General features: G+C 49.0%; 2 protein-coding genes and 1 long non-coding RNA gene across 10 annotated transcripts in view; 2 read left to right on the top strand and 1 right to left on the bottom strand.

Moving 5' to 3' along the window:
• The window catches only part of LOC132462078 (glutamate receptor 3-like), a 59,698-nt gene extending 38,626 nt beyond the window's left edge, over positions 1-21,072 (top strand). The window contains exons 10-14 of the mRNA XM_060057656.1: positions 1,508-1,714; positions 3,138-3,511; positions 6,878-7,076; positions 12,471-12,718; positions 20,909-21,072. Coding sequence (XP_059913639.1) covers positions 1,508-1,714; positions 3,138-3,511; positions 6,878-7,076; positions 12,471-12,718; positions 20,909-20,927 — 1,047 coding nt within the window. The 3' untranslated portion in view covers positions 20,928-21,072. The remainder of the gene's footprint in view (positions 1-1,507; positions 1,715-3,137; positions 3,512-6,877; positions 7,077-12,470; positions 12,719-20,908) is intronic.
• LOC132462087 (uncharacterized) lies at positions 14,544-18,811 on the top strand. Of its 2 annotated transcripts, XR_009526718.1 has the most exons (3): positions 14,544-16,913; positions 16,947-16,982; positions 17,016-18,811. It is a non-coding gene; the product is annotated as an uncharacterized LOC132462087 (long non-coding RNA). The 2 variants fall into 2 exon arrangements; XR_009526719.1 differs by having other exon boundaries at positions 14,544-16,982.
• Positions 21,073-23,224: 2,152 nt separating the features above from the next.
• thoc2 (THO complex 2) overlaps positions 23,225-27,235 on the bottom strand; it is a 32,585-nt gene continuing 28,574 nt past the window's right edge. For 2 of the 7 annotated variants that reach the window (XM_060057655.1, XM_060057651.1), the window contains 5 exons: positions 26,296-26,421; positions 25,598-25,664; positions 25,357-25,502; positions 24,302-24,378; positions 23,225-23,993 (listed from right to left, as the gene is read on the bottom strand). In XM_060057655.1, coding sequence (XP_059913638.1) covers positions 23,966-23,993; positions 24,302-24,378; positions 25,357-25,502; positions 25,598-25,664; positions 26,296-26,421 — 444 coding nt within the window. In that variant the 3' untranslated portion in view covers positions 23,225-23,965. Of the gene's footprint in view, positions 23,994-24,291; positions 24,379-25,341; positions 25,503-25,597; positions 25,665-26,295; positions 26,422-27,235 lie in introns of those variants that run through there. The other 5 variants (XM_060057654.1, XM_060057649.1, XM_060057652.1 and 2 more) reach the window with 4 other exon arrangements.

The following is a 27,235-nucleotide window of genomic DNA, read 5'->3' on the forward strand; positions in this document are numbered from 1 at the left end:
AGACAAAGAAAAAAGCACCAGATTCTGATAATTTATAGCATATACGGAAATGATGCAAGTCATCTAATGCAATTATTTTCAGCCCCCCCCCCCCCCGGGATATGATACAACGTAGCATTAGATATCGATATATTAGCTATCAGCAGATTGATTTTCAGTATTTCTTCAAACACACACACTGTTGAGTTCCAAGCAGACTCTCTGCGGTCACTGATGACACCTGATGAACTGGAAGGTGACCCCCCCCCCAGCCTGCCTCTCCCTCCCCCTCCCCCCTCCCGCCTGCCTCCCCCTCCCTCCCCCGTCCTCCCCCAACCCGTCCAATGCGCAGAGACGCAACTGTACCCCGGCTCCCCCCTGGCTTTATACTTCTCTTATACCTGTTGACACCTGCCTGACATCTAAGCCGCCTGTAGCCCCTCCCAGCCGACAGTACCCCCTCCCAGAAGCTTCAAATAGCCCCTCCCACAAACCAGAACCCCCTCCCATCTGCATACGCTCCTCTCATTAGCCAGGAGCCCCTCCCCTTAGCCAGTAGCCCCCCCCCCCCCATCCACCAGAAAGGCCCCTTTAAACAGATGCCCCTCCCCCCTAGCCTGAAGCCCCTCCCCCTAGCCAGCAGCCCCCTTCTATTGACCAGAAGCCCCTCCCCCCAGCCAGGAGCACTCCTCATTAGCATAATCCCCTCCCCCTAGACTGAAGCCCCTCCTTTAAACCAGAAGTCCCTCCCCCTAGCCAGGAGCCCCTCCTTTAAACCAGAAGCCCCTCCCCCTAGCCAGGAGCACTCATCATTAGCATAAGCTCCTCCCATTAGCCAGAGCCCCTCCCCCTAGCCAGGAGCCCCTCCTTTAAACCAGAAGTCCCTCCCCCTAGCCAGGAGCCCCTCCTTCAAACCAGAAGCCCATCCCCCTAGCCAGGAGCACTCAACATTAGCATAAGCTCCTCCCATTAGCCAGAGCCCCTCCCCCTAGCCAGGAGCCCCTCCTTCAAACCAGAAGCCCATCCCCCTAGCCAGGAGCACTCAACATTAGCATAAGCTCCTCCCATTAGCCAGAGCCCCTCCCCCTAGCCAGGAGCCCCTCCTTCAAACCAGAAGCCCATCCCCCTAGCCAGGAGCACTCAACATTAGCATAAGCTCCTCCCATTAGCCAGAGCCCCTCCCCCTAGCCAGGAGCCCCTCCTTTAAACCAGAAGCCCCTCCCCCTAGGCAGAAGCCTTGTTAACTGTAATGGTATAATGAAAGGTATATATACACCCACGGTGATCCTGGCCCTCAGCCCTAAAGGACCAGAAGGAGGACCTCCCCCGACCCAGGGGGAGAGACCTCGAGAAGGACCCCCCCCACCTGACACACCTTGCTGTTTGTTTTGCTTCTTGGTGACCCATCCATCCCATCCGTCTGCACGCCAACCCGCTCGTCCGTGCACTCTTCACGTGCACTCGTCACGTGCACCGTCACAAGCGCGCACCGTGCTCCGTGTATGTCTAACACGCGTGTGATTGGCAGGAAGCTCCGTACGTCATGTACAAGAGAAACTTTATGCAGCTGGACGGGAACGACCGGTACGAGGGCTACTGCGTCGACCTGGCGTCGGAGATCGCCAAGCACGTGGGGATACGCTACAAGCTGTCCATCGTGTCCGACGGCAAGTACGGCGCCCGGGACCCCGAGACGCGCACCTGGAACGGGATGGTGGGTGAGCTGGTGTACGGGGTGAGTACCGGTCTGGGGGTCCCCTCCACACGCCGTCTTTTTCCATTTTCTAAAGGTGAACCAACTTCCTGAACGCCAAACGAGATTTAATCTTCCTTTTTTTCCCTGACACCTGTGAGAGTAGCCTTTAAATCGTACTTTGAATGCTGGAAGACGAGTTATTTTACGCTTGCAATGAAACTGCCCGGTAATAAATGGTCCTCTGCCTCTTGTGTTTCACATTATCGGTGTAAAATAAACTGCCTCAGTTCCCCGGTGCCGGGACAGCAGTGCAGGTGAAACTTGCACTGCTGTGTTAGGATAAAGGTGAATCTCCGGCGGCGAGGTCTTTGTCTCTCGCAGGCTGAATCCCCCATCAGGGAACAGTTTGTGATCTCAGTCTTCCTCTTCCCGCTCAGACAAAAGACCTCCGATCACAAAGATGATGTGACTCAACTTTCTCTTTCATTCCTCTGCCTTTCAAATCCGCTCCAATGAACTCCATTTCAGCGCGCGATAATACTTCCCTCCAAAACACAGAGCCTTCATATTCGTCGTTAGGAGAGAGGTGGTTCTGGTGGTTTAATAATCATACCACCGACTGGTTCCAGTGTTGGGAGGATGGGGATGAGGAACGGGCTTTGGTTCAGCTCGCTTTAATGATGGTTCCACACTCTGATGTTCTTGTGTTTAGTGGTTGTTCCGCTCTGAGGTTCCTGTGTTTTAGTGGTGGTTCCACACTCTGATGTTCTTGTGTTTAGTGGTTGTTCCTCAATCTGATGTTCCTATATTTAACGGTGGTTCCTCACTCATGATGTTCCTGTATTTACTGGTTTCTCACTCTGAGGTTCCTGTGATTAGTAGTGGTTCCTGGCTGATGTTCCTGTGTTTAGTGATAGTTCCTCACTCTGAGGTTCCTGTGTTTAGTAGTGGATCCTCATTCTAACGTTCCTGTGTTTAGTGAAGTTCCTCACTCTGAGGTTCCTGTGATTAGTAGTGGTTCCTTGCTGATGTTCCTGTATTTACTGGTTCCTCACTCTGAGGTTCCTGTGATTAGTAGTGGTTCCTTGCTGATGTTCCTGTATTTACTGGTTCCTCACTCTGAGGTTCCTGTGATTAGTAGTGGTTCCTTGCTGATGTTCCTGTATTTACTGGTTCCTCACTCTGAGGTTCCTGTGATTAGTAGTGGTTCCTTGCTGATGTTCCTGTATTTACTGGTTCCTCACTCTGAGGTTCCTGTGATTAGTAGTGGTTCCTTGCTGATGTTCCTGTATTTACTGGTTCCTCACTCTGAGGTTCCTGTGTTTAGTGATAGTTCCTCACTCTGAGGTTCCTGTGTTTAGTGAAGTTCCTCACTCTGAGGTGCCTGTGATTAGTAGTGGTTCCTGGCTGATGTTCCTGTGTTTAACGGTGGTTCCTCACTCTAACGTTCCTGTGTTCCCAGAGGGCCGACATCGCCGTGGCCCCCCTGACCATCACCCTGGTGCGCGAGGAGGTGATCGACTTCTCCAAGCCCTTCATGTCCCTGGGCATCTCCATCATGATCAAGAAGCCCCAGAAGTCCAAACCCGGCGTGTTCTCCTTCCTGGACCCGCTGGCCTACGAGATCTGGATGTGCATCGTGTTCGCCTACATCGGGGTCAGCGTGGTGCTCTTCCTGGTCAGCCGCTTCAGCCCCTACGAGTGGCACCTGGACGAGAGCGACGAGGCCAAAGACCCCCAGAGCCCGCCGGACCCTCCCAACGACTTTGGCATTTTTAACAGCCTGTGGTTCTCGCTGGGCGCCTTCATGCAGCAAGGATGCGATATCTCTCCAAGGTTGGTCCTTCAAACCCCCAGCATCTCACGGTCCGTGTTCTCACCGGCTCTCTCTGCATTTCACGGCCCATCCCTCCCTGCCATTCGCCATGGTGCATATATGTTACGTTGAGGTCGTCTGTCGCCCCCCCCCCCACATCCATCCCATTGTTTCATGGAGTGTTTACCGTCGCACCGAGACACCAACCCTTACCTCGCAACGCTCCATATGGAACTGACCCAAAGGCTGCTCAGTGAATCTACCTATTCCAGAGATTAAAGTGGTGAGGACGTCTGTGATAACCGGGATCATCGATCCATATACTTTGTCACGTAAACCCCTTTTACACATTAAGGTTGATATATTCGTTTAATGCATGCGCCGAAAGAGATTTGCGTCACATCCATTTAGAAACGGCCGATTCGGCTGATAGATTAACAAGCATGTTTAGTGTCCCACGTAATGGTAAACCCAGTGCTACACGTTGTGGTAAACCCAGTGCAACGTAGCGAAGAGGAGACGCGGTTCATCTAAACTTGGACCTTGTGTAAGTACCTTGATGGGCAAATTCTCTAATCAAATCTAATCAAGTTAAATATTCCCATGACGTTAACGGTTATGTAAACGCGGTAATCTGTATACAAATACCTCACTAGTCTAGCCACTTACTAACTTGCATCCCCAATGCTGAAACACCAGCCTAGCCACTAACTAACTTGTATCCACCACAATGAGACACCAGCCTAGCCACTAACTAACTTGTATCCACCACAATGAGACACCAGCCTAGCCACTAACTAACTTGTATCCACCACAATGAGACACCAGCCTAGCCACTAACTAACTTGTATCCACCACAATGAGACACCAGCCTAGCCACTAACTAACTTGTATCCACCACAATGAGACACCAGCCTAGCCACTAACTAACTTGTATCCCCAATAATGAAACACCAGCCTAGCCACTAACTCACTAGTATCCACCACAATGAGACACCAGCCTATCCACTAACTAACTTGTATCCACCATGCTGAGGAGGCTAGAATGCACAGAGAACCCACCTCTTCGTCACGGCTCTTGGAGGGCTACCGTGTTTTTGCTGCATGTCCCATGTCTCCGCCCGCCGGTCTTCGTGGTAGAACCTGGGTCTTCCGGAGTCCACGGTATTCACCCGATCACCTCCACCCATCAACACCATCGCCATCCACCCTCACGCCCCGTCATCTGTGGTGTCAAGAAGCAGGGTGGAGTGTGGTTAGATGACATGTCAATTAACAAATGAATGAGTCAATGCGGGAACCACTTTGAATTCACGGCCGTGCTTGAACTCTGGAGCAGAAAATGACGGTCTCATTAAGTCCCATTTACCAGGAAAAGTTCATTTTCCCCTTGATAGCACGGATCCAGCTCAGCGACCAAAGTGGATTCATTTCCACATAAACGCAAAGCACCATTTCACCGGGAGCTTAGTTAGTCAGGGACTGTAGTCAGCTCGTTAGCTAGCATGGACTGGCCTCTAGCTAGCTAGCAGCTAGCATGCGGAACAGAGACTAGCTTCTAGCTTAGGTTAGCTAGGTCATTCGTTGGTGAGTTTGCATGCTCAACAGTTAGCTAGATAGCATGTTGAACACGCTCCACTTAGCTGTAAGCATTCAGAAAATGGGAATTTGTGGTGGATGTTAATAACGGAATCTGGCCAACTGTCATCGTCCCGCATCTCCCGCCAGAAACAGAAATCCTTGAAGAAATGAATGAGTGACACACACACACACACACACACACACACACACACACACACACACACACACACACACACACACACACACACACACACACACACACACACACACACACACACACACACACACACACAGAAGCTGTGAGCTGTTATTGCTTGGGAAGCCTAATCCCTCCTCTCCCCCCCCCCCCCCCCCCCCAATCCTCTAGTCAGAATGTGTTGACAAAGTGAACATCTCTATTATCCTACCACCTGCAACCCTCCTCCTCCCTCTATTTCACCGTCCCCCTCCTCTCTCTCATCACTTCCTCCTCGTCATCTTACCACCTCCTCCTCCTCCTCTCTCTCTTACCTGCCCCTCCTCGTCATCTTACCACCCCCTCCTCCTCTCTCTTATCACCCTCTCCTTCCCCTCCCCCTCCATCCTCCCTTTCCCATCCTCCTCTTCATCTTACCACCCTCTCCTCCTCCTCCTTTCTTCCTTACCAGCCCCACCCCCTCCTCCTCCTCCTCCTCTCTCTTATCACCCTCTCCATCCTCTCCCCCTCCCCCTCCTCCTCCTCCTCTCTATCTTACCCTCAAGCCAGTCCTGCTCTGACATCAGAGAGACTCACTCCGAGCTCCACTGAGTCCCAGACAGAGCCGGGTAGCGACATACAGAAGCAGGTCCACCTCTCTAGTTACCCGCCGTGGGGACTGAGTTCAGACACGTCGTACTTCAAACGCGGAACAGGAGAGGTGTCAGGTTCCGTCGCCGGGATCAAATATAATCATAGAATCTCATTTTCTGTCGTAATGATTTGAAAAGAAAATGACTCCACGCAGTCGGCACACACTTCTGCGGGGAAACTAGTAGCAACCACACGTAACTATGGTAACTATAGGGTTTCTCTGAGGATACATCCGATCCTCCGTCGTAAAGGGACTCAGACCATTAAGAGATGAGCAGTTAACTTGTGCATATTGATATTTGAAATGGTATTTCCCCCATGCAGGGACAGCGTTGCGATCAATAGGATCAGATTAAAGTCGTGCCGTTGGCTTTGCTCGTCAAAGGCTGAGGAGACTCTACCTGGGACTCGTTGGACTGTGCTCCGTGTCTCCACAAGCACATCCACCCTCCTCTACATTTACATTCACAATTAGGGCATTAAGCAGAAGCAGTACATTTGTCAGAAGAAAGAGAAACAATATATCGCTTTCGGTGCAGAAAGGACGTTCATAGAACAAGTGCAAAGCACTAACAATCGCCAGGTTAACCCATTCCTCGTATGCAACAAAGACAGCTAGGATAAGATGCCACGCTATGCTACGGGCCCCTCTGTCCTTCTAGAAGGACAGAGGGGCCCCTCACAGCTGCAAGGTTCTGGGGTCTCCCCCCCCCCGAGGTCAGCAGTCTGACCTGCAGCTTTGAGAGGATGCTCCTAGGCCTAGACTATTCCTCCTGCTCCTTCAGGAAACATTCGGAATTCCCCTTTCTGCTCCGGGTGATTTGGACGAGAGCCTCCACTAAACGACTGAACACAAATAGACCAGAAATAGCTAGCTAGCTCAGCTCTAGCTCTGGGGCACTAACCCCCCCCCCTTCCCCCAGCAGGCGGTGGTTGGCTTCTGTCATGTCTGTCGTGTCTCCGCCCCTCTGCCCAGGTCTCTGTCTGGGCGCATCGTGGGGGGCGTGTGGTGGTTCTTCACCCTCATCATCATCTCCTCCTACACGGCCAACCTGGCCGCCTTCCTCACCGTGGAGAGGATGGTGTCGCCCATCGAGAGCGCCGAGGACCTGGCCAAGCAGACGGAGATCGCCTACGGGACGCTGGACTCCGGGTCCACCAAGGAGTTCTTCAGGGTAGGCGTCAGAACCCCTCTGAGACAGCTGCTGCTGGCGGCGCTTCCGCCTGACAGAGAGGAGGCCCTGCCGATCAGTAGTTGACGGCCAGCGTAACTCCTCAGCTCCACTGAAGGTGGAGGTGCATCTCGATCTCGGAACAGGGCCATTAGAACCAGTACAGACTCCGTAGAACGAGTGGAGACCCAGTTCAACCAGTACAGACTCCATATACTCTGTACAGAACCAGTAGACCTCGTACAGAACCAGTAGACTGTACAGACCCAGTAGAACCAATACAGACCCATTACTCAGTACAGACCCAGTAGACTCAGTACAAACCCAGTAGACTCAGTACAAACCCAGTAGACTCTGTACAGACCCAGTAGAACCAATACAGACCCAGTATAACCAATGAAGACCCAGTACTCTCAGTACAGACCACGTGGTAGACACGGTCGCTGCAGCACCTCCAGATAGCGTGTATCTGACCCTGCAGCGTGCGTGTTGATATGATCTGGGATGACATGATAGCTATCTCCCTAGCCCCCCGGAGAGTCCCAGCCAGCAGCAACCAGCGTCTCCGCGCGCGCGCGCTCTTTCATTCGTTTACTCTGGAGATCTGGATGTGGTCGGGACTGAGCCAATGTAAACACTGTGCTGGTGCATTGTGGACGATCAATCGCATAATTGTTGTTTGCGTATTTGTTGTTGTCAATTTGTCTCCCAGAGGCTGACGTTGATGTACACACGTTTGGGCCGCTTTGTGTCTGTAGATTTCTACAAAAGCGACACTCTCCTGAGCTCCCTGTCTAGCGTCGATGAACACCCTGCATCCCGCTGCTGTCCCTACTGGTTATCACAATCAGTCCGCGCCATTAACGCCGCATTCACACGACATGCGTCCGTCGACGGATCTCATTGACTTTGCGTGGGACACTCTCGAAATGGATTGTGGGTGCGTCCGCTCTCTCGGCTCCGTAGCCTGCGTCAAAAAGTTGAGAAATGTTAAACTTTTCAGGCGGCGACGGATCCGTCGGCCAATCAGATCGCGGTTATGCAAATACACACTCCACACGACTAGTGGATCCATTTTGCAATAACATGCAGGGAAGATTCGGCCGTTATATTTTTTTAAAGAAATGTGGAGTCGATAGGATAGTTTTTAGTCACCTCTTTGTGTCATTTTTTGTCACTGCTCCGTCGACGGACGCATGTAGTCTGGTAGTCGAGGGTAGCGCATACGCTGCCGTGCTCTCACGGCCCGCACGCCTAGGATGAACCAGCATCCGCAGCCTCCTCTTAATGCATTCTTAATGAAGGAGCAAACGGGATGTGACGGGAGGCTCTGCCGTCCGCCCCGCGCCGGGCCACCAGAGCTCGTCCGGCGTCCTCTGAAGCTCCACAGTCGTTCAGCCTGAATCTCTTCCCAGCGGTGGGGTTCTGTGATGACTTAACGCGAGATGTCGTGCGGGTAACTTCGTAACGCTGGCGGAGGTATCAGTGGATGTTGAACTCATCGTGTCGTCATGAACATCCCCGGTTCTCCGGAACTTCCTCTTCCAAAAACGTCGACGAGACTTAAGGAAGCTCAAAGGGGCCAAACATCGGCTTTCCAAAGCCAAATATCTGAAGATGAGTAGAAATGATAAGGGACAACAAACCAGGGGGCAGGCATCTGTTTGTGTGATGATATGAGGGTATGAGGGGATATTAGGGTCTCTCTGCAGTGGGATGCTCAGGGTGGTCCAGCTTTGCTGAAGACCCCTGCGAGTTGGACTCGGAGACCCCATTCCTCTGATGCCAGATGGTTTGATGAGCGGAGGACGGGCCTACAAATACCCTCAGCATCTGTTGGCACGGAGATGACTGGCCTGCTGTCAGTGGCCTGTGGGACCACCTCAGATGTGTGTGTGTGTGTGTGTGTGTGTGTGTGTGTGTGTGTGTGTGTGTGTGTGTGTGTGTGTGTGTGTGTGTGTGTGTGTGTGTGTGTGTGTGTGTGTGCGTCAGGCAGAAAGGGGGGAGGTGTGTGTGAGGTCTCTCCGAGCAGCGGGGCTAATTTGCTCCAGGTGTGTGCAGGGTGGGGGGAGAGGGGGGGGGGGGGGGGGGGGGGGAGTAGTGGTGGCGGGGGGAGGAGAGGGGAGGGGGATGTCAGTGCTGGCGGTGGTCTGATGAGACGTTAGCGTCCCGGGGTTAGCCGCTCTCTCCTTCTCCCCCGGATTAGGAGGGAGGGGAGGGAGGAGGGAGGGAGGGAAGAGGGAGGAGGGGGGAGGAGGGACCCTGTGTGTGGGTCCGGGGGGGACGATGGAGACCTAAGGGCAGCGTGTTGGGTTTGCTTTGCAGTAAAAGCACACAGGAACCGCTTGGTTGGTAGCGTAGTTCAAATGAAAACACGCCAGCGAACGAGGCGTGTTTTTGGCGGACGAGATGTGAGCACTGAAGCCGTCCAATTAGAGAGCAGGGGGAGCAGGCGGCCGTGTTGGCACAAGGGGTTGGCAGTTGGGCCAGGAGGCAGAGCCCGCTGCTGTTAGGAGCAGGAGTTTGTGTTCCCTCCCCTACCACCTTTACATTATCCGCTTTAATACCCTGTCTTTATACTGTTAATGCTTGTGGATTAGTGCTGCTCTGAGAAGATGCCAGGGGCGCGATCCACTGATCTTCTCATGGTCGCGCACGAACATCTGCTGATCTTCTCAGGGCCCTGGCTTTCTGAGAACAGAACATCTTCTCACGGTCGTGCTTTCATAGAACGTCTACTCCTTTGATGACGGACCAGCAGGTCTGACTGGTGTGTCTGAGAGCAGACATCACCTCCCCGCTCCGGGGGGCAGATCTCACCGCCGCACTAGTCCCAACCTTTCATCCGGCTCGGCAGCAGTCTGTGATAAAAAAAAAAAACTTACTTAGAATTAAAAAATGCATGCCCTTGAAAAATTGATGCGCACAAAACTTTCAATCTTGCGTGCGCTGGTGAGCACACCTTGAAGGAGGACAGGGCTGTGATTTAACACCGCTGAGGGCCACGGTGTCAGCCCAGGGGGGGGGGGGGGGGGGGGTTGCGTTCATGGGGAGAAATGGCTGCGTTCCAATAGTCTTTTGCGATACAACTAACTCTCCCCGCCTTAGCCTCCAGGTTTTTGCTGGAACTTGACTAGAAGTTCAACCAGCCACTGAATCGTCTTGGGGGGGCCCGAGGATGCTTCAGTGTATCCTAACGGGACACTTTAGTGATTCATCGACTGCTCACTATCCCTACACCCATAACGCCTCAACTGTTATTTAACAGGCCCTCATGTTTGCATATTAAACAGTCCCTCCAGAAAAACGCGATTATGCGATCGCATAATTCAACGCATAATCAGGCAAAGTCTGCATATTCATGCGGGGGCCGCATTTTTTCAAATATGCCGCACTTTCACCGCATAAGTTGCCGATTTCCGCGCAAATTATGCGGGGCTTGCATGATTTCATAATCCCTGCATTTCCGTTGCAAAAAAGTCACATATATCTTAGCAGAAAGTTGAAAAATTGTGCGTTTACTTCACACAAAAGCAGCCATTTCCCCCTGTTGCCATGGGAACGTTATGAAGTGACGTAATTACGCGACGTGAACGTCATCGAAGGCTGCATTTTTTGCAAGTTCCCGCAATTTCATTGCATACAATTGCATAAATATGCCGCACATTTCATCGCATTCTTTAAGAAAACATAATCAAGGATTTTGGCCGCGACAATCACAAAAAAACGCAGCATTTTTCTGGAGGGACTGATTAAAGCGGTTATGGTCCCATGATTTGGACCATACATGATTGGTTACAAATTCAGAGTTTGTGATTGGCCCAGATCACCATCAGTCAAAGGGATCCAATCCTGCGCACCTCAATTAAGGGAAGGAGAGCCCCTGGTGACCCCTGACCCCAGGGCTCAAGAGACGCTGGTGTGTTTGGATCAAGACCTTCTCTCTGATTGGCCCAGGAACAGATATATCCAAACTGACTCACAGGCTTTCACACGTGAACTCTGGTCGAACCCCGGAGACCAGGTCTGGAGGTGATCCGGAGTTGCCCTTTCACACATGCAGCACACTGCGGGAGCTAAGCGCATCTGACGGGTTCACACACACACAGGAGACACTTGAGGCTAGGGTTGGCGCCTCGGTGTAGTGTGTAGGAGGCAGGAAGGAACGTAAAAAAAGTATGCAGGGCAAAGTCGCAGTGTTTTGTTCACATCACGTCAAAGATGCGGCCGAGGCTTCCAACTGTCTTTTTGCGGTGAGAGTGGAAGGCAAACATAAGTTGGAATTCAAAATACACATGATCACATGATAGAAACGTCATCAATATGTCAGCAGCACGCCCGCTCGCTCGTTGTGAATTCTCCGGCCCTCCGATTGTCCAGACCTTTTCACTAGAGGCCTGGTAGGTTGTAACTTCGCTGGGGTGTATTCTGACATTTCTGTTCCCAAATTCAGCCCCAACGGGGATTATCTGAAGAAAGTCGATAAGACTAAGGTTCACCGACCTTTAGGCTGTGTGTAGTCCAATGGACAGAAGAGGTCATTCTGCCGCAGGTCTTGGTGTTTCCACTCCCCCCCCCCCCCCCGCGTCTTCTCTCTTTTCGGGTCACTAACGCCTCAGGGACCGGTGTTTTTAGAGGGCAGATCTGAAGTTAGACGATACTTCAACTGTCGGGTTCGGTCAAACGTTGGAACACGTGACGGCACTCGGTGTTGCTCTCGATTTCCCGCTTGTTGGGTCATGACTCCTCCTGACTCGGCAGATCGTATCGCCGTCTCGGGACGGAACCGTCTCTCCTGGTCGCCTGGGGACCGGGAAGTACTTTTTTGTCTCTCTGCGATGTCTCGCTCCTCAGCAGAAGGTCACATCGCCTGCCTCTGCCGTCCTCAATGTTGGACCTTCTCCCGCGGACAGCAGCCCGCCGACTCCCTGGTGGGCGACTGTCTGCAGCTCGCTGGCTGGCTGTTTTTAGAAACCCGTCTCGTCGTAGGCGGTCCGGTTCAGGTGGCGCTCGAACCCCCCACGACGCCCACCGGAACCACGTCCTGACCTCCTGGAAAGGTCCAGATGGAGCTGGAGCTGGAGCAAACTAACTGACACATCGCAGTCACGGCCGTTGGTTTTGTTTCCTCAGCTTCACCGTTCAGGCCAACAGGAAACGTGACAGAATTGTAGAAGCTACCATGAGCGAAGCCCCTTCCTCTGTCCCCCCCACCCCGGTTATATTTAGATATCATCTTCAACTTTTATCACAAATGAATATACTGTACCTGCAGCTCGACAAATTCCTTCTACATTTGTACTTTAGTCCTCCATGGATGATCACTTCATTATCTGTATTGTCCTCAACGAAACGTGACCATTGAGCTGACCGGTTTGCCCCCCCCCCCCATCACAGCGCTCCAAGATCGGTGTGTACGAGAAGATGTGGTCCTACATGAAGTCGGCCGAGCCGTCCGTCTTCGCCAAGACCACGCCGGACGGGGTGGCGCGCGTCCGCAAGTCCAAGGGGAAGTTCGCCTTCCTGCTGGAGTCCACCATGAACGAGTACATCGAGCAGCGGAAGCCCTGCGACACCATGAAAGTGGGCGGGAACCTGGACTCCAAGGGTTACGGAGTGGCCACGCCCAAAGGGTCGGCATTAAGGTGGGTGGGATATTATAACAATACCCCCATGTTGTTATGGTAGCCCACCCCTCCTGATGTCCCCAGACCCCCCCCCTAACGCCCAATATGGGAACCTAACCTTTACTTCTCACCCATCACATTATTTTAACCTTACCTCCTCACATGTTATTTAACCCTTTACTTCTCAATCATCACATATGATGTTAATGTTTAACCTGTTATTTATCCTGATTTAACCTCCTTTTCACTCCCCACTCCTCAATCACTTAAAATCAACGAGGAGGACCTTTTGACAATTATTTTATCTTGATTCAGCCATTTTCTATTCACATCCATCTGTCTATCCATCAATCTGTCAGTCTCTGTCAATCTCTGTCTTTCTACCTCTCTGTCCATCTCTTTCTATCCATCCATCTGTCCAGTTGTCTATCGCTCTTTTTTTTGTCTTCCTTCGTTAAGAGCATTTGACTCAACATGTATCCGTGACATCACAGCCCTTCCCATAACACATTTGGTTTGCTATTATTTCCCAGAATCCCCCCCTCCTCCCTGTCTTGTGCCAGACTGGATATTTACTGAGTGTTTCACACGTGCTTCTTGAGATGCTGTGCTGAATGTCAATGTGCATGCTGGATGTGGTCATCTATCCTCTGAAAACAATGTGTACACCCTACACCACCTCCCGAACAGAGACCCCCCCCTCAGTCCCTAAACACCAAGCACCCCCACCCCAGCGACCTGCACCACCTCTCCAACAGAGACCCCCCCCCCCCCCCCCCCAGCCCCTAAACACCCAGCACCCCCACTCTGGCCAGACCATCCCCCCCGTCAATCTGTCTCCCGGTCTCCCCTCTCGGTCAATGATATGCGACTCCCGCTACTCACTAACACGCACCATTAGATTCTCACGGCCCTGTGTATTTACCAAGTTATGTTTTATCGTTTCAAGAAATGCTGTTAACCTGGCAGTGTTAAAACTGAACGAGCAGGGCCTGTTGGACAAACTGAAAAACAAATGGTGGTACGACAAGGGGGAGTGCGGCAGCGGGGGAGGGGACTCCAAGGTCAGCCTTCATGTCTCGGCCACCGTAGTTCTGTAGAGTAATCGGCAAGGCGGTCAGCAAACAAACCTACCAAATGTTAACCCAAATATAACCAGCCGCTACGAGTTGCATTTTGCAGTCCTACGGTTAGCAGCGGGGATCGAACCGGGAACCCCTTCGTTGGCTAAATTAGAAGCAGTGATTAGTCTTGGACTGACGAGGAGGGGGGGGAACTAGTTTGGTGCAGGGAGCTTTGGTCTGTGCTCATGAAAGACAGGAACCTTCCCTCTGTTTTTTATATCCACAGGCCAACGGAGAAGGTTTTGATATCTCTGGTTCTCTGCCCAGAACCTCAGGTGGGTCAGGTGGGCGTCTTGGTATGGGGGGTAGGGGGGGGGGGGGGGGGGGGGGGGGGGTAGTGGAGGTCTGGGGGTCAGGGGTCGTTGTCAGGTTTGCGAGGGGAACAGCGAGGTCATGGGTAGTGGAGGTCAGGGATTTGGGGGTCTGGGGGTTAAGGGGCGGTGTCGGGGTTGCGAGGCGAACAGCGGGGTCTTGAGGGGACGAAGCATGACGGGCATAAAAAAACGTGAGAATTCTAATGACACCATGGAAACCCCACAGGTCAGACATCACCCTCCTCTCACAGTCCGCTTGGTCGTTCTTGGTCCCACACTGGGACCCAAGACCGGCCAAAGACTCATCCATGCCCCGCCCCCACTGTGGAGGTATTCAGGTGAACCATAACCAACACGGGCCACATTTAAAAACACTTTTTACATCAGAATACATAAAGCCCAACCTAAGGTCATTACGATGTCCAAAGTCACGCCCTTCCGTTACACGTATGTCCTCTGCGTCCGGCTGACGCGTCCCAGACTGAGCCACCGTCCTCCTTGGACTAGGGACCGCAGCGGGACCCTGCAGTCCAGGAGGCGTCCTGGGGCCGGGCTTTGAGCCGGGGCCCTCGTCAGGAGCGCCCCCAAACCGAGGAGACACTCCTCAATCAGGCCTGGCTGACTCTGTAGCAGAGCGTTGGGCGCCTGTAGACCCCATGGGCCCCGGTAGACCCCCTATAGACCCCATGGGCCTCGGTAGACCCCTGTAGGGCCCGGGGCCCCTTTAGAACCAATGGGGTCAATGTAGCCCCCTGGGGGGCTCTGTAGACTGCGGGCCCCTCTAGACTGGGGGTCCTTGTAGACCCCTGGGTCCCCTGTATACCCTTGAAAACCCTGGGGGACCCCTGCAGACCCGGGACCCTCGGTCCCCTGTCTTTAGACACAAGGGACTGCACTAGTCAGACTGCGGATTGGTCTTTGGCTCCACCTTGAGAAGGGACAGTTCACAGATTTAAAAACCTTGTTTCCTTCAAATGTGAAGGAATGACGAGACAGCGAACCAAAAACCTCCAAAGGGCTGGGCAGAAACCGAGTCATTCGGGTCCAGAGCGGAGACAAGGCGGACAGTCCTTGTTCCACCTCTGGCTACTCTGATGAGGGTTCGTGTCCCGGAAGTCAAACATCTGAGCATCCTTGAGATGGTCAGGTGTTTTAGGAGGCTATGGTCACGTCATTCCCGCAAAAAGGAAAGCACATGGAAACCAGGCTGAGAATGGGTGGACTGCTGCTTTAAGCCTGCATGGTGAGCACATCACACTGGGCATCGGGCCGCAGGGGAGAGGAGGCTTTGCCGCTGCTGTTGTAGTCATCCATTCTGAGTGAGCAGAAGGTGGATGCTACAGGCACTCAAAGCCACTCCTCCGGCTGACGGCCGAATGCCTGCGGGTTTGTTCCGTTGAGTGATCGACTGCGATGTTTCACTTGATTTCAAACCTGACTGGCGCATCTCTCTGTCATTATTTTATCCTCAGAAATGCATGCGTTAGTAATTTAACAATAAATATATTGTATGTAAGAACCACTGGAAAGAATCAAAGCATTCAAACACTCTTTAGGCTCTGGGGAGCTGGACACGATCTGGAACTTTAGGTGTTGGTGAGGTTCATTATTCTACATCATTGTGCATACTCAATGTTTACTCATTATACCATACTTACTCAAAACTAGAGGATTCATTTATGATGGTTGACCAATTATTCACCTAATTGATCCATTATCATTACTAATGAATAACGTGCCTTCTTTCCTTCCATTTAGAATTGCACGTCACACATCGGGAATACTTAAGTGTAGTCTTAGTTGAACAAAAATAGCAAGGTTGTTAAGTTAGTTTTAAATTAAAATTGAAAGTAATGTTGGCTCATATCAATGTCACATTAGCATAACATTAGCATAGCATTAGCATACTGCTCCCAGCTGTTACCCATTTACCTTGAATAACTAAAGTACAATAAGGTGACAGAGACCAGCTCAGTTGGAAAAGACACCCCTGTTATCGTCTTCAACCCAATCACTGAACGGCAGAGCTCCCTTCAGTGATTGACTGACCAGGTAGTTCATTCAAGATAAACATTAGTAACAAATTATACAATCAATACATTCTGAGTTGTTTCGTCACTTAACAGAGGGTTAGCCCTTTAGAAGTTTAGCGGTGCATTGAGAAATGAGTAGGCACTTCAGAGGATTCGTAACTTGTCAGTTTTTCTTCTACAAGGATCAGATGAAAGGTAAAGTCTCACTAGGTAAGAGCAGGACCTTCTCTCTCTACCGTCTCACCGTCTGCTGTGTGGAACACACACTATAGACAACACACAGTGTGTAGAACACTGTGGAACACACACTGTGTACAACGCACTATGTAGAACACACCGGGTACAATACAATGTGTACAACACAATGTATACACTGTTTGTAGAACAACACACTGCATGGAGAACAGAGTGGAACACGCACTGTGTACAACACACAGTATGTAGAACAGTGTGTACATCCCACAGATGTGTGCGTCTGAGACGGCAGAGTGGGAGGGTCCTGACGCATGTTTTGTGCATCGTAACGAGACCAGTGTAGACCACATGCCTGATGCCAGAGGTGTTCCTCTTGATTGTAGCATGCTGACGATAGTGCATGAGATCGCATGTCTGGCATGACCGCACCACAGTGCACCACTAGGTCCTGGATTACATGATAGTGCACGTGCACTACTGGGTCTTGGACTATATGAATGTGCCCCACTAAGTCTTGGACTATATGATAGTGCACGTGCACCACTGGGTGGACTACATGATAGTGCACATGCACCACTAGGTCTTGGACTATATGATAGTGCACGTGCACCACTGGGTGGACTAAATGATAGTGCACGTGCACCACTAGGTCTTGGACTATATGAAAGTGCACATCAAACTCTGCCCTATTTAGGAGCTTGGAGCAGGAAGCATCTAAGCCCTGTGGTCTCCTTATTTATAACAAACTTCCTCTTCTCTTTAGCCTACTTGATTTATAAATAGCATCGTACAGTCATTCTTAATATAACTAATCATACCATGAGTGAGGCATTGTGGGAGTTGAAGTTTGTCCAGGGGCTTTATATAGGCCAGAGGCCTCCCAGAGGTCCTCAAACTGCAAAGTGTTTTCTTCTGATTATTTGTGTGTCTGTGTATGTGTGCGTTTATGAATTTATTTGCGTGTGTGTGTGTGTGTGTGTTAGGGTCAGCTATGAATATGTAGAATAAAGCAGAAACTAGGACATGCATGCCGTACTGGTGGTGCATGGAATGACGCGTGCTACAAACAAGGAGAATGCCTCTGAAAGCATGTGAGAATGTAGAGTATAGAATATATATGAATAGATCACAGTATTTATAAATAGACATTGATTTGAGTATAGAATATAGAGTAGATATCAGTATAGATGAGTAAAGAGTATAGATCAGAGTATGGAATACAGAGTACATAATGTACTCTATATTGTGCATAGTAGCTATAGATTATAGTATTGATTTGGGTATAGAATGTAGAGATTAGATCATATAACCTATAGATTTGGGTATGTAACATACATTAAAATATTGAACCACAAATTAGAGTCTAGCACCTAGGGATTAGAGTTTAGAACCCAAGATTAGGGTATATAACAGATATTAGTGTATATAACTACAGAATAGGGTATAGAATGTAGAGATCGCTGTTTAGAGGCTTTCCTCATCTTTATCATCTGTAATTCTTCATGCTGATCTTTCTTCCCCTTTAAGAAGATGAAGATAGAGGAGGAGGGGTGGGAGACGGAGAGGAGGTGTTGACCACACGTTTGGTCTGGACACTAAAGGATATCTAAACAACGTAGTGGTGCATCTCTAGTTAGATCTCTAGTTTGATAGAAAAGGAGAGCTAGGTTTGTCAGTTTGAAGCCAAAATCTAAGTGTCTACCAGTTAAAAAGACAAATAATTACAATAGAACCAGTTCAAAACTGGTTAGTCAGTACCAGTTTAAAATTACAAATTAATCCGCACCAGTTTAAGACTGGTACTAGTTAATCAGTACCAGTTTGAAACTACAAATAATCCGCACCAGATTAAGACTGCTACTAGTTAGTCAATACCAGTTTGAAACTACAAATTAATCCGCACCAGTTTAAGACTGGTACTAGTTAATCAGTACCAGTTTGAAACTACAAATAATCCGCACCAGATTAAGACTGCTACAAGTTAGTCAGTACCAGTTTGAAACTACAAATTAATCTGTACCAGTTTAAGACTGCTACAAGTTAGTCAGTACCAGTTTGAAACTACTCCTTAATCAGTTCCGGTTTAAGAATGTTTCAAACAGCATGGGTCGGTAAGTGAAAGTACTGCTGGAAGAATTAATGTGTGTGAACATTTTCATGCTTTTTGGTTTGTCGCCTCCGAACTCACTCACAAGATGCAGAAAGATAAGACACAACAGTGTTATGTATATACTAAACATTATTAGTGCATACATATTACTTTTTGAATGGGGTTTTAATATTTCAAGGTTTATAGGGAGTTACCTGGTTGATAGGAACATTCTAAGTGCAACTGGTCTGCGTAACTGGCAGAGATGCACTTTGTGATTTAAAAAAACAACGTTCAAACTATTTGGTGATGGAAGAGGAAGGAGTCTAACTCTGTTAAAAGAGTTGAGATTCCACGGTACACACAGAAAGGACTCCTGTGTTCAGAACACAGGCAGCACAGCCTCATCTCTATGGATGTTTACATGACGTGTTTCATCCATACCATCCGTACTCATGGACTCATCAGATTTCAATGTGCATTTTGTTCGTGATGCAGCTTTGCAGTGGTGAATACAATATATTCAAATCATGTTCAATTACAAACCAATTCTTTCCTGAAAGAAAATAAGACTAGAAATCTTGCAGTCAAGTAAATCAAGCTAAATGTCTTGCAAAACGTAAAGTCCCGTCAATGATCGACTTCACAGATTCGGTCCTGCTAAGAAACCAAATTAACCCAAAGCTGAACCGTGCCAACCAATGTTGCTGGACGAGATATAAAACAGATATAAGCCCATAAACCCAGCCTTTGATCTGCCTGAAACCAGGATATCAACCTTCATCTCCAATGGCGTCAATATTATTCAGCACGTTTCGAGACCCCAAACCTCCAATGACGCACCTGAAATATTGTTCCCGGTGTGGACTCCAGCACAAGATGTACTGAAGGGCAGATTTTGTAAGACATTCGCTTTAGAAAAGGAATCTGAAGGCTGCTTTGGACAACAAAGGGTTACTGAGGTAGATCCGCAGTGCCAAACCTTTTGGGACCATGCCCAAAGCCTTAAGTAGGCTACAAATGCAGCCTTAAGTTAAGCTTACCTGCTGTCCTATATGGCTACACAGCTTCTAGTCCTGCAAGTTGAATTGATTTCATTGATAACTATTGATCAGTGTGTGCCGATTACTCAAAGCGATAGAGCTAGGGCCTGGCGCCATGCTAGCCATGGTTAGCAACACAATCACAGCTAGCTTATCAGAAGCCAGGCTCCGGCTCTATCGCTTTACCATGATAAAGTAGTATTTAAAGAGTTGAATAACATAAAATAACATGTTATGATGTTATTTATGTTATGTCCCACGTGAAGAACTCCTGTAAACCTTGCGGTATTGAAACTCAGTGAGCAAGGAGTCTTAGACAAGCTGAAAAACAAATGGTGGTACGATAAGGGGGAGTGTGGCACCAAAGACTCAGGAAGCAAGGTCAGTGACAGTGTCTGCGGGATGCACCTCAAATGTTGACACGATGAATGCTTCTGTACGCAACACACCGCAGACCTTCACATTCTGCTGGCCTCACTGGCCACGCAACGTCTGCTCACACACTCCAATGTAGCCTCACATTTCTTATTTATCACCAGCAGACCGTTTTATATGAGCCTGCACATTTAATAACACCATTATTTGATGCCTTTGACTGAATTCATAAGCATAACAGTACAACTTCCTTTTTAAGAGTAGCAACCATTATACTGCTATTTTGTTGACCAAACCTTTATTGACATTTTATTTGTTGATGTGTTTAATCATTTTACAGCAATGTTCGTTTTTCTTACGTTTTAAAGGCGGATAATAATCCGCCTTTAAAACGTGAAGAAAATCCTAAAATGACACTTTAACGTAAGATTTTAGGAGACAAATATGGGATTAGGATTTGAACTAGGAAAGGCACTAGGATGTGTGACTACAGCCACCAGTAGGGTTAGATCACGTGATAAAACAAAAATGGTAAAATTCATAAATGAAATTCAATACTAATGTTTGGCTTTTAATATAAGTAAATTGGTTCTACTCGCCTGTCATCCACTGAAAGACAGGTTAATTAATTAATTAATTTGTTTAATAACCCCGTAGGAGTCGAGGGCCCCGACGTAAAAGAGTTGGGGGGCCCGCCAGGGGAGACTGCACTACACATTAAGAGCCTTTCTCTCTACATTCACCACTAGTCGCTAGTTATTATTAATCAACACAACATGACTGCTGAGCTCTGAGCGGCGGTAGTGGGTTCATTACAGAGCAACTGGGGTGGGAGGGTTCGTTTAGACCGGGCTCCATAGAGGGTTAGTAAGTCAGTTAGATGTACAGTAGGTCGGTCAGACCGGGTGTAGGTAGAGGGTTAATAAGGCAGTTAGGTTTACTGTTAGTCTATTTAGACCGGGAGTAGCCTGAGTTAGGGGAGTTAACAAGGGGCCCATGAGAAACCCTCATCGCTTTGCTTTACCTTGTCGCCAGGACAAGACGAGCGCTCTGAGCCTCAGCAACGTGGCAGGAGTCTTCTACATTCTGGTCGGGGGGTTGGGGCTGGCCATGACCGTGGCGCTCATCGAGTTCTGCTACAAGTCCCGGGAAGAAACCAAACGGCTGAAGCTGGCCAAGAACGCCCAGAACTTTAAACCGGCGCCTCCAGCCAACACGCAGAACTTCGCGACGTACCGGGAAGGCTACAACGTGTACGGAACGGAGAGCGTCAAGATCTAGCCTCGGTAGGTCTCCTGCCGAGCCGACCTGCTGCTGATTGTTTGGTGCGTCACAAGTTGCATTGCTCCAATTGGTTGATTGGACTTATTGGTTCAGAGGCCGTTTTGTCTGCGCCTGATAACTCACTTTGGAAAGCAATAATGAACGGAGAGGTTCCAGACTAATCCGCATTTGTGGATTGGTTTGTCAGACTGGATTCGGTGTAAACGCTAATTGTAATTGCCAATGCCCGGTAATCAACCAATAGCGAAATAGAAGTGCTAGAACTGATCAGGCCCCTTTTTAAAGAACTTAAAAACATTATGCAAAAATACAACTTATTCTTCAACAATAACACTACAATGAAATGTGTGTTATATCAAATTAGAATGTTTTAAAATGCTCCTTATGATTTTCTTTATGTTTGCTAATTGCTTTGCAGATTGGAAACGTCCCTCCTAATGGTATGGCTGGACCCTGAAAAAACACACACACACACACACACACACACACACACACACACACACACACACACACACACACACACACACACACACACACACACACACACACACACACACACACACACACACACACACACACACACACACACACACACACACACACACACACACACACACACACACACACACACTACGGCTGGTCTGCTAGACGGCTCTGGACTTGGTGAAGCCTGCTGTCCGCACCGCTCCTCCGGACCTCCGTGGAGGTTGACGGGCGTACGGCGGGGAATCGAACATGCGATCTGACTCTCGTAGTGCCTTACCGAACACGGCATCAGGGCAATGCAAACTTCACTTGGACTCACTCGACGAAGAGACATTTCAGGACTAATAAGTTGAGATCGGTGGAAGACTTTCTAGGTTTTGTTTTCACGAAAAGCCATCGGTCCTCGATCTGAACATTGTTGAACATGTTGAATAGTTTGAATCCTCTGCAGACATTTTTGTGGTGAAAACTTTTGAGTTTGGGTTTAACGTTATACTTAGAGTAGTGAAGTCATCTACTTATTTTACAATAAGGTTTTATTTTCAGTGCTATATTATAATACAATTTAATTCATAGACTAAGATCAATAATAGTGATGACATGTTTTTTTTATTTTATCGGAAGATGTGAATACTGAGACTGGGTGTCCACTCAAATGGCTTTGGTCCTGCTCATCCCTGAAGCCAAAGAAGATAATATAAGTGCAGCTATGAGATACCTGGTTTATACGTTCAGCATCCAGCCCAGCTACAAACATAAGACTGAATCATTCACGGCCAGGAGCTCTGAAAGAGCACTTGGAGGCGTCATCCAAAATAAGACTACATTCTGTACAAAATGTACTATTACACATTTAATAAAGTTTATATTTAATATCTCTTCCACCCCCCATATGGAGTTGAAAAACCCCATCTGCAGTGGAGTTTTGTATCACATTTCGTTGCGTTTGGGGTTGAACATGAGGTGGAAGTAAAAGATGTTTTAAATGTTTATCAAGATAGAGATAAAGATGCTTCACATATACGGCTGAACCTTTTCTTTGTTTTGATTTTCTCTCCCCAAGTTAAATGCATGTTGAACTGTTAATGGCTTAACCAAACTGCACCGTAAAGTTAAAAGATTAAAAATCCCTCCCAAGTGGAACCGTTTCCATTGCTAGCAGACGGATGAGTGGCATGTAGACACAGGACAGCCCATGTACAAATACTTTTATTACATTCTTTTCCTAAATAAAAGTAACTTTTTGATATTTTGTTCTGTACATTTATTGTTTGGTTGTATTTACCTGCTTACATGTTTGAGTACTTACCACAAAAATGTTTTGTGAATCGAAATTCTTAAAACTGACTTGCTTAATTAGGCCCTTAGATTAAAGGGTTGGAGATTTTACAACTAAATAAATCTGCCTGGATTTTTTCTTGTGTAAATAATAGGGCTCTTCCTGATGAATCTCCAAACCCTAGTTAATATACAAGCATAACATTACATTTAAAATGTTATCGTATGCGTTCGTTGGGGCAAGAATTTTTATCACCAAGGAAACGTCACGGTGGTTTTACAAAATAAAAGCATGAGACCAGATCAAAGTAACACTAAGAAATTCATTATTTATTGGTTTTAAAAAAGTGTACACGTGTTGAGTACAGCAGATTAAAAACTCCAAAAAGTTACTTGAAACAGTTGCAATCCAGTACAGAACTTTAGAAGTGGGGTTTTTGTATTCTTTATTTTACAATTCGGCATTTTCAGGGAGAATGAAACTGGCATTTTTTTTGTCATTTTATAAATTATGTAAAAACCTGAAAACACAAATAAACAGTGAACAAATTGTGACATAAATCAAAAACAAAAAAAAACATGATTTGCAATTCCATGTCCCCCTCTTTATTATTGTACACATAATATACAAGATGGTCCTTAGTATCATGTATCCACCGTTGCACTCGGATTAAAAGGGTTGGCGGGGGTGCCGGGCGCGGTCTAACGGCGGAGGCCACGCAGAGACTCGAGACACGCAGGGTTCTCGCGTAAAAAATGATAACACTTTCAGGTGATCTACAGGAAATACATTTAAAATGAAACATAAAAACATGGAGAGCCGAGATTCACAAACTACAGCGGACCTCTTCCCCGGGCAGGAGGACAACGGAAAGCAAAAAGAAGATCTGGTCCGGGACATGGAGGGTTGGTGGGGGGGGGGGGAGGGAGGCTGATAAAAGCGTCCCGGGTTCTGCAGGAGGAGGACACCGTGAGGACCGTGAGGAGAGACATGGAGACCGTAGGAGAGCAGGAGGGGTCTTACCTGCACCCTGGGGGAGCGCACTATCGGTGCTTGTCTGACGATTTATGAGTGATCACGTTAAGGGAAACATCCATGTTGTTTTAGAAGAGCAGCTTCTAGACAGACGGACGGAGACACGGACTGAGGGACAGAGACCGACGTGTAAGCAGAGAGGGGGGATGACAGGCAGACAGACAAGAGGATGACAGACAGACACCAACATACAAGCAGACAGACGGGGAGGATGACAGACAGACCAACTAAGACACAGACAGAAGATGACAGACAGACGGAGTAAGACAGTCAGGGAGGATGAAGGACAGACAGATGGGAGTAGGCGACAGACAGACAGGTCATGAAATGAATTTCAAGGATATTGCTTCTTCTCCTCTTTTCCACTGCTGCTGTCTCTCTTCTCCTTCTTCTCAGACTTCTCCTTGTCGTGACGGGACTCCTAGAGAAAAAAAGATAAAATGGATGTCAGCGTTGTGGTTCCGTCTGAACCCTCTCCAGCCCTCCAGCGGCGGAGAGCTGGACAGCGGGCGAAGACGGATGGCCTCCGAGAGGAGGACAACATGATGGGAGGACCGTGAACCGTAGGACTGTATCGGCGGGAGGCCGGAGAGCGCAGAGGTTAGGGGTCAGACCCCCAGCGGGAGGGTTCTTGGTTCCATGCCCAATGTCTACAGCCCCCCTTTGGCCCGCCCCAGCTCTCTTGTGATGCATCATCATCTCCTGCTGTAGCAGTGCTGAACGCGCTTCAAAACTCACTGCTCGGGAATTTAAACACATTGTGGAATCTGGATTAGGGCTTTGACTTTTGCCCAAAAATCATATTCAAAGTTTGTTTGTTTATTAATATTAATGTTCGAATATATTTTAATATTTATTAATAATATTTTGCCCATTAAATGCCTTCAGAAAGACCTGGATTTGGCGAGGTTTGTTTACCGGCGTTGCTATGGTTACCGGTCTTGCGGATTCTACTAAATCGCTGTCTCAATACTTCATTCACTGCCTCTTCCGTGGTCATTACAATATTATGAATAGACTGCGTGGGGTTCTCCGGCGTCTCTCCCTCTTGGCCCATAACGGGTTCCAATATTAAGGGCTGCCTAATATTCGTTCGAATTTTGATTATTTTTTGATATTCGAGTTATATTCGAATAACGAAGTTCGGAGTCAAAGCCCTAATCCGGATAGCACTTGAAATGTGAATCTAACTATTCACTCCCCACCAAACATGTTATGACCCCGGGTGCGACTCCTCTCGCTCTGCTCCCTGTCAGTGCAGAACCTGGTACCTCCACAGATCCTCGATGCGTTCCCTTCATGTCCCCACAGTCCGTACAGGTGTGTGTGCGCGTGTGTGTGTGTGTGTGTGTGGCGTGGGCCAGACCATAATAATAATAAGTACCGGGGGGGGGCTGACCTTCTTGCCTCCAGAGGAAGTCCTCTCGGGCTTCACAGAGTCACTCTTCTCCTTGGAGGAGGACTTGGAGCGCTTGGTCTTCTCCTTCTCCACCGACAGAGGGGCGTCCGAGGACGGGCTGGTGCTCTTGCTGTTCTTGCAGGAGTCTGGGGGAGAGTGAGGCGGGGGGGTTATGGAGGCCGTGTGTGGGGTGAGATACGTGACGAAGGTGGTGATGATGATGATGGTGATGAAGGCTCACTGGTTCCGTTCTCGTCCTTCCTCCTCTTGGTCTCCAGGGGGACCTCCGGGTCGCTGATGATGTGGTCCTGAGGAGAGGGAGACGGACGGGTCACTAGGGTCTCACTTCCCCGTCGCCACGGGTCTCACCACGGCGTCTCACCACGGCGTCTCACTCCCCGGCGTCTCACTCCCCGGCCTCGCCAGAAACCCTCTCTCTGGTCTCACTACAGCCTCTCATTCCCGGGTCTCCACACGTCTGAGGCCCCGTCCACACGAAGCCCAAACGGGCGAAACTGTTACGGTTTCGATCTAGCCGGTTTCGGAGTATCTCCGTAAAGACGGAGTCAAGCGAAACCGGGTAGATGTGTAGAAACGCTGTAGTACACATGCCAGGCCCATAAGGGGCGCTGCTTCTGCTACAGGAATCCAGAAGGAAAATAAATAAGAAGAAGAGGCGAGCATGCGCATAAAGGGTGAGACTCCGCGGGCTTAACAGTCATTGGCTAGAGGGTCGAGGGGTGGGGCGATGACGTCATGGTTTACGGTTTCAGTCGGTTTCAGGCGTCCACACGAATCCAAAACTAAACCGGGTAGATTTGAAACCACCTCCGAGGGCAGTTTCAGAAGTTTACGGTTTCGGTCAGCGGATTCGCCGGCTTCGTGTGGACGGGGCCTCATCACATCTCACCCCTTGGTCTCCCCGGTCTCCCCACTCACCCTCTTCCTCTCCTTGCGCTCCTTCTCTTCCTTCTTGTCCTTCCCGCGGGGCGTGGAGCCGTCGTTCTTGTCCTGCTCCCTCTCTCTGCTCTTGGAGCGCGACACACAGTTGTATCCGGGGTGTTGCTGCGGAGACGAGGGCACGTTACACACACACCGGTAGACAGGAGACGGTCGCACACTCCCCCCCCCCGGCTCTGACACCCCTGCGCACTAGAACCATGTGACCAACACCGAGTCCAGGATGCTCAATACTGACCCCTAGTGGTCCTTCTGCCTTAAATAATTTCCCTCTGGGATTATTTAAGTATTTATTTATCTATCTATCTATCTATCTATCTATCTATCTTTCATTCTCATATCCAATCAATACACACCGATATAAACTAAACCCTGGTGGCCGGGTTGGGTCGGTGCAACCAGAAATACTTAAGAAATCACAAAACTCTCCATCTGACACGCTGTGAATACTAAACACGGACAGAAAGACTGACGGAGAGACAAGACAGAGACAAGCTAGAGAGAGACAAGGCAGAGTCCACACAGACAAGAGAGAGCGAGAGAGACAAAGAACAACAGACAAGACAGAAACCGAGACAAGACAGAGAGACAAGGCAGGGAGAAACAGTCAAGGAGACAAGCGAGAGCGAGAGACACAAAGACAACAGACAAGACGGAGAGAGACAGATGGACACAAGACAAACAGAGAGACAAGACAGAAATACACAGACAGAGAGACAGACGGACGCAAGACAAACAGAGAGACAAGACAGAAATACACAGAGGGACAAGACAGACACGATAGAGAGAGAAGACAGAACCAAATCTAAATCCGGACTTTTAAGGTGAAAGCTGTGAGGTTCCTTCAGATACGACCTCAGGGTAGCTCCCTGTAATACCCTTTGGCTCCAGGTCACCCCCCACCCCCCCCGATCTGGGG

The sequence above is a fragment of the Gadus macrocephalus genome, chromosome 7, assembly GCF_031168955.1.
Source record: "Gadus macrocephalus chromosome 7, ASM3116895v1".
Taxonomy (NCBI): Eukaryota; Metazoa; Chordata; class Actinopteri; order Gadiformes; family Gadidae; genus Gadus; species Gadus macrocephalus.